The sequence below is a fragment of the Hipposideros armiger genome, unplaced genomic scaffold, assembly GCF_001890085.2.
Source record: "Hipposideros armiger isolate ML-2016 unplaced genomic scaffold, ASM189008v1 scaffold_497, whole genome shotgun sequence".
Lineage (NCBI taxonomy): Eukaryota > Metazoa > Chordata > Mammalia > Chiroptera > Hipposideridae > Hipposideros > Hipposideros armiger.
Genome location: NW_017731847.1, coordinates 288,117 through 303,037, shown reverse-complemented (window position 1 = coordinate 303,037; position 14,921 = coordinate 288,117). Strand labels below are relative to the sequence as shown.

Genomic DNA, 14,921 nt, shown 5'->3' with positions numbered 1-14,921 from the left:
TTTATGTAATGTAAGCCCTGACTTTTTTTTTTATTTCCTCCAATACAGTAAGTACCTGACTTAAGCTTTGATTACCAAGGCATTCATTCCAAAGAGGTATCCACTTCAAAGACAGCTATTTTGAATAAACCCACTGCCAGTCATAGGACTGATAAAGACCTGAGCGGACCACCACCCCCTGGTTCCTTTGTTTCAGAGATCTTGACTGATTTCAGTAACTGACCTTTTGGGCTACTTGTTTATTTTCTCTTCCCATGCTTTTAAATTCACCAATAAAGAGTGAGCCCCAGAAATCCTAGGTGCCCACCCTCAAACCCAGTAAAAAGCATGCATCCCAAGCCCCTGTGCGTGCATGCTTTCTCTCCCTCTGTCCTCTCCACCTCCTCCCCATTACCTCACTGTGTGGCCCCAGGTATGCTGTGTAATTTCCAGGTCCTGTGAGTAATAAACCTGCATCTTTTCAAAGTTTCTTGATGGTTATTACCGAAGATCTTGCAATCATAATAAGAACCACAAGGGCTGGCCCAGCTATAACATTGGTTATTAATAGGCTGAGACCAGTACAAAACAAGTTTTACAATTTGCTATGTATAATACGTCATCTGCAAATAGTAATTGTTTTACTTCTTCCTTTCCAATTTGGTGCCTTTTTACTTCTTTTTCTTGCCTAATTGCTCTAGCTAGGCTTTCCAATAACATGTTGAATATAAGTGGCAAAAGTGGGCGTCTTTGTCTTGTTCCTGATCTTAAAGGAAAGGCTTTCAACTTTTCGCCATTGAGTATGATTTTAGCTGTGGGCTTGTCATATGTGGCTTTTATTATGTTGAAGGTATATTCCCTTTATACCCACATTGTTGAGAGTTTTTATCATAAAGGATGTTGAATTTTGTCAAATGCTTTTTCTACATCTATTAAGATGATTATGTGATGTTTATCCTTCATTTTGTTGATGTGGTATATCACATTGATTTGTGGATGTTGAACCATCCTTGCATCCTTCTAATAAATTCCATTTGATTATGGTGTATGATCCTTTTAAGGTATTGTTGAATTCAGCTTGCTAATATTATGTTGAGTATTTTTGCACCTATGTTCATTAGGGATATTGGCCTTTTCTTGTAGCATCCTTGTCTGGTTTGGGTAGTGTTAGCCTTGTAAAATGAGTTTGTAGAGGTCTTTTCTCTTCTATTTTTTGGAAGAGTTTGAGAAGGTTAATGGTAATTCATTGAACTTTTGGTAGAATTCACCAGTGAAGCAATCTGATCCTGAACTTTTGTTTCTTGGGAGGTTCTGATAACTGATTCAATCCCCTTACTAGTAATTGGTCTGTTCAGATTTTCTATTTCATCATGACTCATTTTTAGTAGGTTGTATGTTTCTAGGAATTTATCCATTTTTCTAGGTTGGTCAGTTTGGTGTATATAGTTGTCTGTTATGATCCTTTGTATTTCTGTTATCAGTTGGAACACCTTTTTCATTTCTGATTTTGTATATTGGAGCCCTCTTCTTTGTTGTTGTTGATGAATCTAGTTAAAGGCTTATCAATTTTATCTTTTTAAAGAACCAGCTCTTAGTTTAATTGATATTATCTATTATCGTTTTGAGTCTCTTTCATTTATTTCTGCTCTAATCTTTGTTATCTCCTTCTTTTTACTGCGTTGGGATTTTGTTATTTGTTTTTTTCCCCCTAGTTTCTTGAGGTATAAAGGTAGGTTGTTTATTTGAGACTTTTCTTGTTTCTTGAGGTAGGCATTTATTGCTATTAACTTCCCTTTTAGAACTGCTTTTCTGTATCCCATAAGTTTTGGTATGTTATATTTCCATATACGTTTGCCTCAAGGTTTTTTCTTTTTCTCTTTTGGTTTCTTCCGTGACCCATTGGTTGTTCAGTAGCATGTTAAACCTCCACATACCTTGTGAATTTTCCAGTTTCTTTGTGTAATTAACTTCTACTTTCAGAAAAGATGCTTGATATCATTTCAGTCCTCTTAAATTTGTTAAGACTTATTTTGTGGCCTCACATACGATCTATCCTGGAGAGTGTTTCATGTGATCCTGAAAAGAATATGTATTCCATTGGCTTTGGAAGGAATATCTGTATATATCTGTTAAATCCATCTGGTATAACATGGTAAGGCCATTGTTTTGATTTTCTGTCTGGATGATCTAGCCATTGATCTAAATGGGGTATAAAGTCCCCTGCTATTGTTGTTTCATTGTCTATTTCTCCCTTTCATTCTGTTAATACTTGCATTATATATTTAGGTGCTTCTATGTTGGGTGCATAAATATTTACAAATGTTCTATCTTCTTTGATTGACACCTGTATCATTATGTAATATCTATCTTTGTCTCTTTTTTTTTCTCATTTTTCTTTGTCTATTACAGTCTTTCTTTTAAAGTCTATTTTGTCTGATACAAGCATCACTACTCCAGCTTTCTTTTGGTTTCCATTTCATGGAATACCTTTTCCATCCCTTTACTCTCAGTCTGTGTGTATCCGTAGACCTACATGAATAGGGAGGATGTTTCTATCCTTATCTGGTAGTTTAACTTCAGGGAAATAATTATAAATATAGAATAAAGATTATCCAAAAATATTCAACAGCTTTATTTTCAGTAGTGAAAAATTAGAAACAAGTTAAATGTCTAACTGAGCAGAATGTGTTACAGTAAGTGGTCATTCTTCTAAAGGAAATATGTAAGATTTGAGATTGCATAGGAATGAAGGAAAAAGTTAACAATGTAGTATAGATTTTTTATATAGTATGTGATTACAAATATATTTTTTCTAAAAATACAGCGAAATAACTGGAAGAAAATCTAATAGTTTTACCAATGACTATGTTTGGATATTGTGAATCAAGTAACTTTTCCCTTTGTAGTTTTATATATTTTTTCAAGATTTTATTTAATCAGGTACTGACTTTTTAAAAAAGTAATATTTTCTAACAGGAGGTAAAGTGATAGTGTTTTTCTAGGCTGCCACTAGATAAAATTCTACTTATATTATCTGTTAAGTGGGGGACATTTTGATAATGAAATTTTCTTAAAAGTCCTTTTCTTCTGTCCATTTGTATTGAACATGTTTGTATTGTTTCTTAGATCTGAAACTCAGCACCGAGGCTCTGCTCCCCACTCTGAGAGTGATCTACCAGAACAGGAAGAGGAGATTCTGGGATCTGATGATGATGAGCAGGAAGATCCCAATGATTATTGTAAAGGTAAAGCTTTCTGTAAGGAGATGCTAAGTAAGCCATGATTCGTGTATGTGCAGTTTCTCATTTGAATGTTTGATCATCGTAAACAGTTTTGATGCTTTCTGCTTATTGCATTTTTTGTCTAAGTATAGGAAGTAGTATTAATATTTCCTTTTAGTTTGTTTTAATTTATCAAAGCTTAGTTTTATATAAAAAATGTTTTTACCTTTTTTTCTCCTTAAAAATAATGGTGCATATTTCCCTTAGAAAATTTCAGAAATATATTAAACAAAAAGACAATAAAAGCCATCTTTATTGCTATCACCCAGAAGTAACTAGTGATAAGATCTGGTATGTAGACTTTTGCAAAACACTTTTTCATGTTTTTTTCTCATTGTGATGATTGCTAAGATAAGTTAAACTGGAATTATAGGTATTTAAACTGTGTCATAAGGTTGCCTGATAGCTCTTCTGTTTCTTTATAAGACTTTCTAGTATTCTTAGGTAGAATTTATAACAGAATGTATCTTACCATCTAGGAGAACCTGGCTCTTCTCATTCTAAGCAGGTAAAGATAGGTGTTAGAATACCTTGATTCCTGCCACTGTTGGCAGCATTTTCAGGCCTTCTGGTTTTTGTAGTGCTGTGTTTTAAAGAAGCAAATCCTGTTTTGGGGGCGTTTTTTGGGGTTTTTTTTTTTTTTTTTTAGTTAAATAAATGGAATTCATTGATTTACTGCCTAATAAACACCCTGGGACTGCAACTATAAATAGATTTTATATGTTTAGATAAGTCTGTTGGATTATTGAGGGCCAGGAATATTGTGACACGTAACCTTATTTTTGTTTGAGGTCGTCTTATTTTTTAAGTAGCTATTGATTATTCTACAAAGCATCATTTGCTCACTCTAAATCTTCGATCTTATTCTCTTAAGATTTTTTTTTTGTAACAGCTCAATAATACTGTGTTGCTGATGCTGACTTGCCTTAAATTTTTCTCCAGTTGAATTGATTGTATAGAAGAAACCATTTTTATTTGATAAAAAGTGTATAGATGTTGAAAAATGGGGGTGAGATACCTTTTCATACTACTTAAGTGACTGTTTCTCTGCTGTTGTTTCTTCCAGGAGGTTATCATCTGGTGAAAATTGGAGATCTGTTCAATGGGAGATACCATGTGATCCGAAAGTTGGGCTGGGGACACTTTTCAACAGTATGGTTATCATGGGATATTCAGTAAGTTGTAGTGGTCCTGGAAAAGAATCAGTTAGGTGATGCCTAAATGTTTTTGCCTGATTTCCCAGAGATGATCTAGCCTTCAGTCTAACTCTTGACTGACTTCTTAATCAGAATTTTGTTGTTGATAATTTTTATCTTCTTGGGCAAATAACTTTCTTCTGGTGAAGAAGACCTTATAGACCAAAGTTTAATTAAATTAGCATCAGTAAGACACTAACTAATTCAAAGCATTACAACTATTCCGTGAAAGTATGGTATGTAAACTCATAGTTTTTCCTCACTTGTGTGGAGTTAAAATTTTAGATATCCTACATGAAATTATTTTCTTATTTTGTTTTGATAAAAGATTTGCTTAGCCATACAGCCTAAAACTATTCTCTATATAAAAACCACAGGCAATTAAACGTTGGCTATTTACCTAAAAATGTACCATCTATCTTTGATGAGACAGTAATTGCTTTATTTTTTATTAGTCTGTTTTCATCCAAGCATTTCTTCTGGCTTCTTACAGGAAAGTACTATAGCCTTTACCATATGAATATACAGGGTACTTCTGATTTGGTGGCGTTTCCCACCTTATTTATCCGCATTTCATGGTTTTGCTTGGATACAAGGAGACATTAAGGTAGATTTTAACTTAGAGAAAATGTTTGGTGACTGACATTTCCCCAAGAACGGATTTTCTTCTTCCTGTAAATTAAATCTGGCCAGTTAATTAATAGGTACTGGTGATCCCGTAGAAGTAGCCTGTGTTTGAATATAGGGAAACATGAAATCGACATTGATATTTTTGTCACTGTCTCCCAGTTATAGCTAAATCTTAGCTCCTAAAGTAAGGGTAAGACATTTCATCTTAATTGCCTATGTTTATTTCTTAGGGGGAAGAAGTTTGTGGCCATGAAGGTAGTTAAAAGTGCTGAACATTATACTGAAACAGCACTAGATGAAATCCGGTTGCTGAAATCAGTGAGTATTAGATCATATGTGTGAAATGCAAAGCAGTAAATAAATATTTATTGAATTAAGACATACCATGTGTACATTCTTTTTTTTTTTTAGCTGAGCCATCCTGCCACCTGTTGGCAGCTCAGCGGCTGCTCAGCTCGGGCCAGGACTCGAACCGCTGTTGCTCAGAGCTCAAACTCTTGAGCGAGCTCTTAACCAACTGAGCCACTCAGCCAGCCCCCATGTGTACATTCTTTAGCATGGCTAATTTTTATTATAAAGTTCCAATATCTACTAAAGAAGTAGAGGAAGACAACAGTGTTTACACATTCTATGCGTGTGGTAGGGAACTGGTGGACTAGGCTGTCATGGGAATTCTCCCTTCATACACACCAAAAAGACCTTCAAATAAACATGTTTATTGAGTATATTTTATGTGCCAGATAGCACAGAGAATGTTTTTCTTTCTTATTACGGTTAAAAGGAAAGTTGTGTGAATAAACATAATGTCCATATTATGTTTTAAAATGTTATAAAAATAAACATTGTATTTATTAATTCCTTTATACCTGGAAACTTAAGTAAATTTATCAAAAACTTATTTTCAGGTTTGTTATAAACTAGGAAGATGTCAGTGTAGTAAAAGGAGCTTAAACTCAGAGTTAGAAAACCTGGGTTTTAAGATCAGCTGTGTCCCAGTATATCCTCCAAGTCCTCCTTTTATTTCTCCTGAGCCTTGGATTTTTCATTTGTAAAGAGACAGTGTTATACGAGGAGAGCTCTAAGGAAGTACTTTTCAAAGTGTGAGTCTGACAAGATAAGGAACTTGTACCCAAAAGTAAAGTAATATACTGCTTCCTTCATTGAGAAACTTTTTCTATGGAAAAAAAAAATGTCAACTGAATAAACCATGTGGTTGGTGCTGTAGTTGATTCACATTCTGCAAAAGTTCCTTAATTCCTCACGGCCTGGTTATCAGCGGTTAATTTGGTAGTAACACTTTGAGTAACAAAATGGTCATTTTGGAACAATAGTCTTTGTTGGTTGTATTTCCTTTTGTGACTTGTTTAAGTTTTTTTTTGCCTATTAAAATTTTACTATTTTTTTTCTCTAGTTTGTAAGAGTTTTTCTTGGAGTAATTACTCTTTTGTTATATTAGCTGCAGGGAGCCCCTCTCACACCATTTGGTTTGTTTCCATGCTTTCCTTTTTACTAAATACTGCCTCTTTCCCATTATAGGTTCGCAATTCAGACCCTAATGATCCAAATAGAGAAATGGTGGTTCAACTGCTAGACGACTTTAAGATATCAGGAGTTAATGGAACACGTATCCTTTTAAGAACTTATTTGAAAATAAATGATGAATTAATTTTATCCCAGAAAAAGGAACCTGATTTGTATAAACAGCATTAGTCTCTTTTCTCAAGGCAAACTATAATCACATTACTTTCTTGTGAATTTCTGAACACAGATGTGAATCATGTCTGTTTTTGCATGTTGTGATTTTTCAGGGTATTGCTTTAGGCTTTTTCCTCTTTCAGCCACATTAAACCAAATTCAAAAGGTCTTTTTTAGAAAATAGCCTTGTGTTACTAAGGAAAGGTTCTATGATTTTTATCAATTAGTGCAGAAATTTTAATGGAAGTTATTTTTCATGATAAAAAACTGGGTAACAAGGTTTTAACACATTGTATTCTCTACCAAGCCTCAACATGGAAGAGGCTGTGCGTGTAAGGTTAATGTTTAGACTCTAAACAGGTGTGGTCATTCACATTCTATCATAATGAAAAACTGACTTGTTTTATGTTTTTATCTGGATTCTTAGAATTTTAGAGTTAGAAGGAAACTTAACTGATTTTCTTTACAAGTTAGTATCAGAGCAACATTCATTGAGCTAATTGAAAGGTTGTTGGAACAGCTATGTTTATAAGTATTACATTTTTCAGAATAAAAGATAGACCCTCCAATCTGCGTGAGATTGGAGAGTCTAAAGCTACCTGTTCATAAACCATAAATCGTATTTCCCTGCATGTTTAGCTTCTCTTAACGCACATTCTTAATTGCAAGTGATCTTTTTTTTTTTTTTTAAGATTTTTATTGGCGAATTGGGGGGATGGGAACAGTGCTGGGGAATTGGGGGAAGGGGAACAGACAAGTTGCTGTCATTTTTGTTCTTCAATCTAGTTGTGGAGGATGTTGCTTCACTGGCCCAAGTTGGCACCGTCATTGCGCTCTTCCCTGGTGAGGCAGATCAGTCTCTGGCTTCTGGACGACCGCTCACTGCGGCTGCTGGCCGCTCACGCTGGCTGCTGGCTACACACGGTAGCCCATGGCAACCCACTGCCACAGGGTCTGCAGCCTACGCCGTCGCCGGTGACTCATGACAACCCAGCTCCAGGTTGAGCTGTTGTTCAGCATCTTAGCTGTGGAGGGCAGTGTCACTGGCCCTCATATGTGGGATCCGAACCGGGGCCCTCTGGCGTCCCAAGCCAGTTCTTAACCATCGCGCCACTCGGCCGGCCCTACAAGTGATCTTTTTTAAGGAGGCAGGCCACCTACGGCATTCTAGTATCATGTGGACTGTGGTAAGAGACTGGAACAGAGAAGCAAGAAGAGAGGCTGAGAAAGCAGAAAGAATAGGTGATAATGTGAAAAGATTTTATATCATTCTGAAGTTAGTTGTGAGTTATTTCCTTGAAGAAGTAAAAATCACATACCCTTGGTCTCTAAGGAAAACTGCTAGAAGAATCATTCCATTTTAAAACAGCATCTTGTGTCTATTGTCACTTTTAAGATGGCGGGTTGTGTGTGTTTTCAAATGATTACGACTAACCAAGAAATAAAAACATACACAGGATCTCACGATGGCCATTAAACTATATCCCTGTTATTTGATCTCATTATTTTTGTCATTGTACCAAATTTCCCTACTGATTTTATTTGACCCAAAGCAAGAGGCTTTTTAAAAAATTGTTGAAGTATCTTAGTAGATTTCACTTTCAAGTTCCAAGATATTTTCCAAACATTACCAGTTGGTTTCTGTGTAGTTTCTATCCGCTAAGTCCCTTTTTATTCATTTCTCCATCTATCCTTAGCCATTTCTCTCTTCTCTTCCTCCTACTTGTCTCAGCTCTCTTGGCTACTGCATTCATTATTTGCTAAGAGAAATTGAAAAGGGTAAAACTCAGCACTAAGTTAAGGGTTAGTGGCTTATGTCATTCTCCTACCCTTCATCTCTTTTCACAACACAGGCATGGAACTATATATCTGTGTTTTTCTTTGTATACTGCTTTTTCTCTGGAGCACTGTCCTTTCTCATATTGAAATATAAAGGGCCCTGAGTTAGTTATGTAGACTTCAGTATAAATTGGTTCATTCTGCTTCCATGGGTGGTAAGGGGAAGGGAAGTAATTAAGATAAAGAAGGGACCAGTTGGTCTATATGTAATATTGACATTAGCCAGTGAGTGTCATTATTGGCCACCTATGTTACCTACTGTATCTTAGGATGCTTTTTTTCTGGTGTGTATTTTGCCTCTTGCTATCTCCTCTTACTCAGAATGCACTCTAAATGTGGCTCTTAATTAGTTTTCAGCCCTTTGCTTTTTTCTTTACATCATCTCCCCAAGAAATGTTTTTTCATATATCTTCTTGATATTTTATCCAATTCTTTTTGTGTTTTAAACTACTAAATGTTTGGTAATTTTAATATCACTGCTTACAAATTAAAACAACGTTGTCAAATTGCAATGCTTTTCTAATCAAATAAAAGTTAAGATTGAAGCTAGGAACATAAGAAAATAACTTAAAAACTGGTTTTCTTTGTTTTAAGCAATCCGCATTTTTAAAAAGTCTGTTTTGGTATATTTCATATAAATAAAAATAGAATAGTTTAATGAATTCCCATGAGTCCCATTACCCATTATCAACTCATAGCCAATATTGTTTTGTCTATACCTCCTGATAATTTTGTGACCAATCTTAGATATATTATTTCATCCGTAATTATTTTAGAAAGTATCTCCAAAAGACAAGGCGTCTTTTAAAATATAATCTCAACACAATTATTATACTTAACAAAATTGGGACCAATTTCTTAGTCATCTAGTATCTAGTCAGTGTTTTAGTCTCCAGATGTTTCATACTTGTTTTTTTATTCTTACTTGGGTCAAGATCCATATAAGGTCATTGACCATTTTCTTTATTATTTGGTACATCAAGATGTTTCAGGCCCATCTTGTACGTTTCCTGTCCAAACCTGGGATCATCATTTCTTTAACAAGCACTGCCTCCTTTTTAGTGAGAAATGAACAGAATCTTAGCTTTAGGAGTACACTTTGCTACTGGGTTGATCATTGCGGTTACTTTTATTATTTGTTGATCTATTGTAAAAAGCAATACTTTCCTTCCTCTCCTTTTTTTTGGGTCACTTGAAGTAGCCCCCATAGCTTACTCTTGTGGGTGGGTGGATTTGCTTGTTTGGTTTGGATTATTTTTTTCTGTTTTTCGTTTTGTATAGTTTCTATTGCTACGCCTTCAAGTTCATTAATCTTTTTATCTGCGGTGCCTAATCTGCCATTTATCCCATCCAGTGTATTTTTCATCTCTCACATGTGCTTTTCAGAAGTTCAATTTAGGTCTCTTTGATATCTTCTGTGTCTTTTCAACATATGGAATATGCTATAACTTTAATATTCTTATTTGCTAATTGTCTGTGATAGTTCTGGGTCAGTTTCAGATGATTGATTATTCTAATTTTCAAATACATTTTCCTGCATTTTTGCTGCCTGGTAATCTTGTGATTTTTTTTTAATTGAGATATAATATATAACACTATTGGTTTTCGGTGTGCAGCATAATGATAATATATAATACAGTATTGTTAACTGTAGTCACCATGCTGTACATTACATCCCCAGGACTTACTCTTGTAACTGGAAGTTTGTACCTTTTGACCATCTTCACCCATTTCCTCCACCCCTTCACACCACCACTGGCAACCACCAATCTGCTCTTTATAAGTTGGGGTTTTGAGGTTTTTTAGATTCCACAATAAATGATACCATCCGGTATTTGTCTTTCTCTGACGTAATTCACTTAGCATAATGCCCTTAAGGTCTATTCATGTTGTCACAAATGGTAGGATTTCCTTTTTATGATTGAATAATATTCCATTGTGTGTATATACCACTTCTTTATGCATTCATCCATTGATGGACACGTGTTGACATTGTAAATAATGCTGCAATGACATGGGAGTACAGATACCTATTTGACAAAGTGTGTTTGTTCCCTTCAGATAAAGACCCAGAAGTGGAATAGCTGGATCATATGGTAGTTCTATTTTGAATTTTTTGAGGAATCTCCAGACTGTTTTCTATAGTGGCTGCACCAGTTTACATTCCCACTAGCGGTACACAGTGTGCCTTCTTCTCCAACGTGTGTTATCTCTTGTCTTGTTGATGAAAGCCATTCTAACAGGTGTTAGAATAGGTGATACCTCATTGTGATTTGGATTTGCATTTCCCTGATGATTAATGATGTTGAGCATCTTTTCGTATTGGTCATCTGTCTGTCGTCTTTGGGGAAATGTCTGTTCAGACCCTCTGCAAATTTTTTAATTGGATTGGGGTCTTTTTCTATTGAGTTGTGTAAGTTCTTTATATATTTAGGATATTGGCCCCTTATCAAATAATATGGTTTGCAAATATTTTCTCCCATTCCATAGGTTGCCTTTTCATTTGGTTGATGGTTTCCTTTGCTCTGCAGAAGATTTTGTTTGATGTAGACCCACTTTTGCTTTTGTTGCCTTTGCTTTTGGTGTCAAATCCAAAAAAATCGTCACCAAGACCAATGTCAAGGAGCTTACCACCTGTGGTTTTTTTTCTAGAAGTTTTATGGTTTCGGATCATACATTCAAGTCTTTTAATTCATTTTGAGTTGATTTTTGGATATGGTGTAAGATAGTGGTCCAGTGGTCTTTTTGCATGTGGCCGTCCACTTTTCCCAATGCCATGTATTGAAGAGATTTTCTTTTCCCCATTGTATAACCTTGGCTTTTCTGTCTTAAATTAATTGACTGTATATATGTGTTGGCTGATTTCTGGCCTATGACTGAGTTTTTCTAGTCTTCTTGAGAACTCACATTGTTGGTGCCCTGTGGGAATGCAGGGCACTATTCCCTCTGGTCGGTTGAGTTGATTTCTGTCTGCCTCTGCTAGTTTCCCCATATGCCTGTGCTGATTAGTGCACTGCCAAATACTGGAGGGGGTCCTGCAGCTCTCTCCTGTGTGGTACCTTGTCCTACAGCTGCCTGAGTCCCTCAAGATGCCCAATTCCGTCCGTTTAACTTAAGTGGTCTGCCTGGAAAGTCTCAAGGCAGTAAGGTGGGGCAAGTGTAGGGTCAGCGCATTTATTTCCCATCCCTCAGGATCACTGCCTTCATTGCCTGGTGTCCAAGGTCTTTAAATCTGTTGTTTTATGTATTTTGTCTACTTTTGTTGTCATTCTCGTTTCAAGCAAGAGGGTAAATCCAGTCCTGTTATTCCATCTTGGCTGAAGCAGAAGTTTTTAAGTGTATGTTTAACTCTATTACCAGTTTTCCAAAGTGGTTGTGTCATTTCACACTTTTGCTAGCATAATATGAGAATTCTAATTGTTCCACGTCCTCACCTACATTTGGTCATGTTAGTCTTTTTATTTTAGTCATTATAGTGGTTTGAAATAGTATCTTACTGTAACTTTGATTTGCGTTTCCCTGACGTAATTGTGTCCTTTTTAATCTTTAATTTAAAACAATTCTTTCCTCTCACGGCATTAACTTTTTTTCTTTTAGAATCCAGGCCACTTGTTTTGTCCTTTAATTTGGATTTATCTGATTGTTTCCTCACAGTTAAAATTCAGGTTAATCATTTTTGTTAAGTATGCTACGGGGATGACTTTTTGCTTTTTTCAGCGTGTTACATCAGAGGGCACGTGATGTGAATTTGTGCCTATCACTAGTGGTGATAAGTTTGATCAGTTGGTCAAGGCAGCGTCTTCCAAATTTCCTGTTTAAAACTACCATTTTTCTTTTATAATCAGTAAGTAGTACGTGGGGTGATACTGTGACACTGTGATAATTTTTCCCAACAATCTTTCATTCAGTAGTTATAGTATTCGTTGATTCTTCCCTGAATCAGTTCTTACTATAGTTATTGTAAAATGGTTGTTTTCTATTTCCGTCATACTTTGTATATTTATGACTTGACTTTTTCTCTAAAAGAAGACATTTCCCTACCCCCAACACACTTATTTTTAGTATTCGTTTGGACCCATTCTATTTTTAATTTAAAAGTTAATTCATAACTTCACTCTTTAAAATCTCAACTTTGGCTACTGGCATCCTCTTTAAGTTGGTTCCTATTTCTTCTTGACATGTTCCCTGACTGTTGGCACAGCAAGGTTTTCCAGGTTTGCCCTGGATTTGGCCATTTCTTCAAGAAGCCCAGGTTTTTCTTTTGTGGAGAAACTTTTTTAAAACAAAAGTTTGGGCACTGGGTCAGCATTACATGCATGTCTTGACTTTCGAATTTATGTAGACTCTTCTAGAGATGGGAGATACTAACATCTTGCTTCTAAAATCCCTGCAGTGCCCCGCATACTACTGAGCCCAGAATATTCCTGCTGTGTGGTGTGACTGGGACGTTCACACACAGAAATGTGATAGCACCAGCATCAAGATTAGTTTTGTAAACTATTGGGTCGTTGGGAAAGTCATGACGCATTCTTGCATTGAAAAACATAGAAAAATATGTCATAACTTTCCTGATGACCCAATACAGAGCATAAAGCAAGTCAGCTTCCTGCTTTTTAAAAATGTTGATATTTGCGTTTTTAGGGTTAAGTCTTGGTGCATAGTCTTCTGTAGTTAAAGCAGGATTTATTTTCCCTGCTTTGAGATTTAGTAGGAGTTGTTACCCTGGACCTTAGTTTTGATATCAGGGAAGAAAGAGTCTAGTCAACAGCTCGAGCCTAGGGCTTTCACTAATCCCATGTACGTGTTTCACTTTTTCTTGTACCACTGAGTGTTTTAATGTGCGTAGTTTTATCGATAAACCAACCCCCAGACTTGTCTATTTCTTGGATGTTTTCAGTGACTAAAGCGTTAATGAACCTTTGGAATTTCAGAATATTGATAGATTATTTTTTTAGTCAAACTCCAACTTTTTATACTGAAAGAATAATACAGTAGCAGTTGCATTGGGGTGGGGCGCATCTTGCCTCCTTAACAGACTTCCAGATATCTGCATGGTGTTTGAAGTTTTGGGGCATCATCTGCTCAAGTGGATCATCAAGTCCAATTATCAAGGGCTTCCACTGCCTTGTGTCAAAAAAATTATTCAGCAAGTATGTATCTATTTTCTATGGTGATTTTTTTAATACTCATAAGTGTCAGGAGTTTTCCAGTAGAACTTTTATTTTAAAAACTAAGTTGTTTTCATTGATAAAATTGTTTTTATTCAGCCTCGAGGGTTTATTCTGTAGTCTGTTTTTAAATGTTTCAGCATAACCTTTTTCTCCAGGTTCATCTCTTATATAATCATTAGAGGGGAAGCTGTGTGCAATTCCTGATTTTTTGGAAATTTGGAACCCGTATCCAGAAGTTCTGGTTGCAAATTAATACATTAATAGAGAACTGTTATGTCAAATTATTTCTATCTCTCTATATAACATTACTCATGGGCATTTTCTAATATTCTGAATATCTTTCAGTGTACAGCAAAGAAGTTTATTAACAGGAAAATATTAATACTTCAAAGGGCAGATCATTTGTTTGGATAGTGTGTTTTGGTGGAAAGAGCTCCAAACTGGGAAGCAACAGACCTACTTCCCTTCTTCATCAACAAGGAAATTTCAATTAAAAGATATCTAAATTTCTTTCATCACCTGTATTTTGACACTAACCTAATAGAATTAGCTTTGTAACGTGGAAGAGCTTTTTTATTATAAAGAAACTTTTGCCTTTGTTCGTAGTTTACAGTTAATCTTTCTGGGAAAGTTACTTTGTGCTTTACAAAAATTGTTTGATTCTCTGTGGAAAACTACCATATCTTTTTTCTATGTGTTTTAAATGGTCTTACGGTGACTTTTTCCATCACCAGGAAGACTGGTATTACGTGTTTGCGAGTCTACTGCTCTGTCCCTATCCAGGTGTTGCAGGGTCTGGATTACCTACACACCAAGTGCCGGATCATCCACACCGACATTAAGCCGGAAAACATCTTGTTGTCGGTGAACGAGCAGTACATCCGGAGGCTGGCAGCAGAAGCAACAGAATGGCAGCGCTCTGGGGCTCCCCCACCTTCCGGATCTGCAGGTCTGTGTTCTTCAGGGACTCTGCTCTCACTGGAACTTAAGAGAAGCTTCTTTCTTTCTTTTCAGATTGTTATTAAAAATATAGCTAACAGGGGCCGGCCGAGTGGCTCAGTTGGTTAAGAGCTCGCTCAAGAGTTTGAGCTCTGAGCAACAGCGGTTCGAGTCCAGCCCGAGCTGAGCAG

General features: G+C 36.0%; 1 protein-coding gene across 1 annotated transcript in view; it reads left to right on the top strand.

Moving 5' to 3' along the window:
- SRPK1 (SRSF protein kinase 1) overlaps window positions 1–14,921 on the top strand; it is a 65,981-nt gene that overhangs the window by 21,469 nt on the left and 29,591 nt on the right. Inside the window, 6 exon segments of the mRNA XM_019667476.1 lie at window positions 3,106–3,224; window positions 4,327–4,435; window positions 5,317–5,404; window positions 6,623–6,710; window positions 13,664–13,770; window positions 14,575–14,740. Coding sequence (XP_019523021.1) covers window positions 3,106–3,224; window positions 4,327–4,435; window positions 5,317–5,404; window positions 6,623–6,710; window positions 13,664–13,770; window positions 14,575–14,740 — 677 coding nt within the window.